The sequence below is a fragment of the Sinohyriopsis cumingii genome, chromosome 14, assembly GCF_028554795.1.
Source record: "Sinohyriopsis cumingii isolate HCF-2022 chromosome 14, ASM2855479v2, whole genome shotgun sequence".
Taxonomy (NCBI): domain Eukaryota; kingdom Metazoa; phylum Mollusca; class Bivalvia; order Unionida; family Unionidae; genus Sinohyriopsis; species Sinohyriopsis cumingii.
In genome coordinates, this window is record NC_142974.1 from 111,233,105 (window position 1) to 111,239,136 (window position 6,032).

Here is a 6,032-nt window from a genome sequence, read left to right on the forward strand (position 1 = left end):
GATAAATCTGCCGTCGAAGTAAATGATTGGTTGATTGCGTGTGTTACGTGATTACAACATTAATAAGTAGACCAATCCTTTATGATCAGTGAAGCACTTCAATGAGCTCATACAGCTGAAGTGTTTTTATTTTGGTCGTAGCATGCGACAATGGGCGGTGCTAAGTGAGACCGATTAATATAAATGGAAGCTTAGAGATATAAAGCGAAAGCTAATTATATCAGTCCAATTCTCTCCTCGACTACATAAGATATTCATCGAAATACCAGCATGAACTTCATACTTCTTGCCCATGTCCTCCTACATATCATGTCTGATGTGGGGCGGAGTGAAGCTGGCGCAAATGAGATTTCTGATCTATTGGATTTGGTTGTAAATCTGAATACGAGAATGGATGACCAGATCGAAAACCTGGACAAGGATCTGGAACAGATGAAATATGGTCAGTTGAGCACTAGGTTTCATTGTTTGCCTGACTTGATCATTATAATATCTTCAGAACAAGCTTTAATACTTTTCATAAGTTAATTATCTGAATGATAAACCTTTCATGATCCGCATTGCTGTAACGTATGCCAGTACATCAGTTAATTCAATTTTAAATCATCATGTACAGTTGCATTTCTTCATGTGACAGTCTGAGAGTGTTCAGGTAATCTCCGAAATAATTTTCTAAAGCAAGTTTGTCTTAATATATAATTATCATTGCATTTTATTTGATGGGATTTTATACAGAGACACGATTGTTGAACTTGTACTAACGTGAAGCGAGTATCTAACACAACATTTAGTTACCTCATATATACCTAGCTTCTCTGACTGATGCTTATGCCTTAGCTTGAATCCAATTACAATAACTTCTACATAATACCAGCATTAGTGTGACTGTTGTTACAGGCATATAAGAATCGCCTCAGGAAGATGTCGTTTCAGGGCAGGTAAAGCTACCGAAAAATGACTCCATATGGTGAACAATAGGGGTAAAGTTGCCACATTTTTGTGACACCGACATGAATACAATATCATGTGCTAAACAATTGCTTTAAAAGCACCAGAACAGCCAGCTTTGACTAGAATTCTAGTCATTTTAGGAATGAAATGTTTTTAAAAACACTTTAACCTCTGTGTGACAGTCGTCTGCCAGTTTCAGTTATATTGAATAGCAAACACGAACAGAATAAATAACACATGATTTGCTTTACATATTGTTCTAAACATGAAAAAGAATAATGCAATTCTCGCTAGATAGTATAATAATGGCTATTAAAAAATATCATCTCTTCTGCAACATCTATTAATATTTTTCTGTTATCACAGAAGTTAACGGAACAGTCATGAAGATCCATTTTATCTGATTCCAATTCTTTACATTGGTCCCTTATGTGGATATACCTGTAATGAGCGATTACCTTTATAGACCGGGAACTCGTATATTCGTCTAGATGTGTCCATGTTTCAATGTAATGTCCAGCTTATAATGTTGAACATACTCGTAATCGAAACTAAATTAAGCTTCTTGTAGATAAATAAAATGTACATAGTAAGCAAAATGTATTACATTTTTAAGCAACTATTATTGAAGTGTCACGTCCTCCCCAAGCAAAATTGGGCTCTCACACCAACTATTAAAATTGCGAATGTTTTGAGCCCAACCTTTGAAGTATCAGATGTATTTTCGAAGACAACATAAAATATATGTGTATGATGACATACGTCTGTGATTGAAAATAAAAGGTACAGTCGATGTTTATATGCAGAAAATAAAATTAAACTGAAATAAAATTCATTTTTTAAATCAAAAGAACAAGAGGACTTTAGTTTCCGCATCATAAAGTAGTTCAAGCCTGGACCAGTTTGCCTGGGAAACACTCGGTTTGATATTCTAAGATTGCACAATTAATTTACCCAAGAAAATCAATGGCACTCGGAATAGAGACAAACCGAGATGAAATTAAACATGCTTTTCTCAAATTAGTCCAAGCTATTGGTCCATCTTTCTTGATCGGAATTCGTTTTAAGCCAATAACGCCAAAAACATCAAATATCCCAAAGCCATTTTCATAATAATGTTGCCAAAATATGAATTGCTATAAGTAGCAAACATATATTGCTATACCGGCTTTAAACCGTTAAATAACACATCCTTAACAACAATGAAAGAAGTAAAAATGGAGAGTAGTGCTGATTTGGTTATATACCCGATTATAAAAGTATGTACCAAAAGATTTAAATTTCATACACTTTTTAAAGGAGGACAGGTGACATTATTCGTCAAAGAAAGCAGCTCGTGCCACACATTTATCATTCTCTACTCTTTTTCATATTCGTTATGATTTAAACATCCGTAAACATTACAAAATATATGAGCTGTTTATGAATTTCAGCATCTTGCCAGCAGAACTATATAAATATTTGGGATGGACGGATATATGTCCCCTCTACCCGTATCAGGCAGTGATTTTCACTCCCAATGTTCTAATGGTTGAGTTTGACGATACAATGTGATTTATCGTGGTGGATTTTGTTCTGATGTAAAGAAGATTGAATCAGTACAGATATCTCTTAAATCTGTTTGAACAATTTAGACAATATAGCATTTGATTTGGTCTCAAAATGACTAATCACACTAATATTGATATATTCCATCCCTTCTCAGTCAAGAGTGTTTTTGAAAATATTAGCTCTTAATTTGAAATAATTATTTGTTATTTTTAAGAGTTCATGTTTTAGAAAATTTAATAGATGTCAGTAAAAGAATCTTAATTTTCTCTACTTAATTGCAAAGAACGTCTCAACATGAAGCTATTATGATCGCTGTTTATGTGCAAAAATTATATGGTTAACAAAATTATATAAGGAAGTAATCAATTGGAATATGGTCTTTTTAAGTTTAGATTATGGATTATAATTTTGCATATCCACAACATTACTTCTGCTTACAATTCATTTGTTTTGCGTCTCAAAACATTACCAATAGAAGCATTCGTCAGTGCATGATTTCTTACGTACACATTTAACATATTCCTTGCAGATTTGTATCAACCTAAGACGGCATTTATGGCATTCTTGTCGCAGGAGTCATTGGTAGTTTCACCAGGCCAAAAAATAGTATTCCCTGATGTCAAGCTTAACGTCAACAGCAGCTACAATGAAAAGACCGGTGTTTTCAAAGCACCTGTTTCAGGAACGTATCACTTTGCCATTACCTTAACAAATAGATATCGTTCATCCTTCGACCACAGTTTCCATGCCGATATAGTAACAGGAGATGGCAATAGAATTATATGTTCCGTAGGATACAATGGGTATAAAGAACGTGAAACGAGGACCATTTCTACACTAGTCGCTTTGAGTGCTGAGGAAAATGTCTGGGTAAAGTCGGGAAACTTCACAATGAATTTAACACCTGGCAAATATTCATTCTTATCTGGGTTCCTTGTGCAGAGTCTATAGCTGTTGATCTCAGTCCTGTTTTACAACATGATACGGCCAAGGTATTACACAGCACGCAAGATAATCAGGTTTATGCTAACAAAATAGCAAAGAGAATATGCACTTGTTACGTATGATGTAAAGTGACATAATGACATAACACCATATATGAAAACAAACCGAATAAAGTTTTAAAGGCTTGGAGTAGAAAAAAAAAACCTTTGCGAAAGAGATGCATCATGTCTTGTGGGCAATAAAAAACGTAGGACTTAATGTCGTTATTTTATTCTTTTATAAATGTTACAATTTGTAGTCATATATCCGTCACCGAATTTATTGATTTTACTTTATAAATGGGTATCATCTATTGGAGTAACATTTATATTCGAAGATTAGTTTCTTAATCAAGTATTCTAATCAGATGATACACCCTTATATCAACTTGTCTTGCAATAGAAACGCATTAGCATCCCTCTATTAACTTAATCTTCATTTGTGACGTCTTTTTTTATTCGTCCCAAAAAATTGTTTTTGTACCTTGAACGTGGAAAGAAAATTATTCCAATACTGATATTTTCTACGAGAAAATATTAGTGTATTTACCAACTTGATGAATTGCATGGATGAAAAAGATTTCAAAGGGAAATATTCTGTAGTCACTGCATGATGAATATCAGTATTTTATTTGATTAGAGTATTGTAAAGTATCCTCTATAAGAACTGTATCTGTTGACAAAAACAGATTAATTGACTGGATACAATTGTTGTCCAAATTTAAAAATCCCAAAGTCAGAAAGGTCATCAATTCAGGTTTATCTAAATTCAAATGATCTCCCCTTCATACGTCCACGAGACTGAACCATCTTATACATTTATCATATACAGGGATTCACAACGAACGTGATTTCCAAAACATTAAAAGAAGTATGGACCAAATAGAGGCACATTCTGAGTAATTGTTATGCACGTATATATATATATATATATATATATATATATATATATATATATATATATATATATATATATATATATATATATATATATATTTCCTTTAGGAGACAACTGGATACTGAAGGAATTTATTACTTACTGGGATTAAAATATACATATGAAATGCTATTAAAACAAATAGAATTCACGCCAATATGTATGCTAAAATGAAATTTTTGTCTTGATTAGAAAAGTGATATTCGCAATAAAAGCAAGTAATGTATTCTGAAACCACTAGACTGGCGGATTCAGTGCCTATCGTAATAGGCGACTAATTAGAGCCACCTTCTTTGCCATGGGTTGAATCCCGTGTCGGGGGAAGAAAAGATCTTGCTAGTTGAACATAGGTTTTCCAATGCAATACACTAATTTGGACTCTTCTAGACGGGTGGTCGGGTGGCCGGTCACAAATCCGCTACTAACGCCAAATCCTAGCAGGACTTAATTTATGCGCTAACGTTTTCATCTCTCTCCATGTACCAATCTTCACACCACTGTTGCCTCTACTTAATACCCCTTCTTTTTCTTCCTACTTCTCTCACTTCCTACTTTCTCTTGCCTACTGACTATACCACGTATATATCCCTTACACTTAAAACGTACCCCTTCGTTGGACTTCGTTATTGGTGGGGCAGCACTGGTGACTAAATAAAAACAAAAGATCAAAGGTGGAAAATCCAAATAAAAATTCAACTAAAGAGAACAAAACCTATTTAAGACTCTGAGGATGAGGAATTTCAGTTTCCACAAAACAGCATGGTGAAATGAGTTGGAAATGATATATTTCCTTTATTATCTCTGTCTTCTGCGTTTCCATCCCCTTTTCATGCTTTGAATTTCTATAGGCTTCTATGTCTCTTTCTCACATGGTCGATCTTTGATTCTCTTTGCATTTACCTTCTTTCACTCACTTTCGTCTCACTACAGTTATATTTCTCCCTCTTTTTTCTTATCCTTACATCTAATTTCGAATCCACATAATGCTTCTGAAGCTGCAGCAGTATTAGCTATATTTCCATCAGTTTTTACAGGAAATATTTTGTTTTCCTATCAATTGAAACTAATACAACCCATGTCCATTTTATCACAAAGTAGTCTTTTCCACGAAAACCTTTTCCCATTAACCAAAGACGCTCCCAAGAATGTCTGGCAAACTGTATAGGATTTAAAACAATCTTGATGATATTGTGAAAAGGCTTTTTGCTTTCAATAAAGATTTGCTAATGTTGTAAAATTACAAGTGCCAAATGAAAACTGCAAAACGAAGTTACTTTTAATATCAGAAAATAATTGTTTAATTTATCTAAAAAAGTTTAAAGGAAATATTACTCTGGACGAACCCCAAATTTCTTTTTACGTCTCCATGATCGTAACGCGAGACTGGGTCTAGACCTCAAACGCATGTGAAAACCTTTTTATATATATCACATGATCAATATCCTACAATTTAATCTACAACCAAGGAGACACCTTTACTAGGAAACATGTTTACAAAACATCGTTATAATATAAACTCATTGACAAACGTTAAACATACAAATTAGATAGACTAAACAATGATTTTATTGTACGCACAAGTGGAATTGAAGGAATTTTTTTTGCATATG

The 6,032-nt window shown here is 33.6% G+C and overlaps 1 protein-coding gene across 1 annotated transcript; it reads left to right on the top strand.

Moving 5' to 3' along the window:
* Window positions 1-249: 249 nt before the first annotated feature.
* LOC149784600 (complement C1q tumor necrosis factor-related protein 3-like) lies at window positions 250-3,693 on the top strand. Its single transcript, XM_089933299.1, has 2 exons — window positions 250-442; window positions 3,032-3,693. The coding sequence occupies exons 1-2, from the start codon at window positions 271-273 to the stop codon at window positions 3,451-3,453; spliced, it is 594 nt and encodes a 197-aa protein (XP_089789425.1). The 5' UTR covers window positions 250-270; the 3' UTR covers window positions 3,454-3,693.
* Window positions 3,694-6,032: the final 2,339 nt, after the last annotated feature.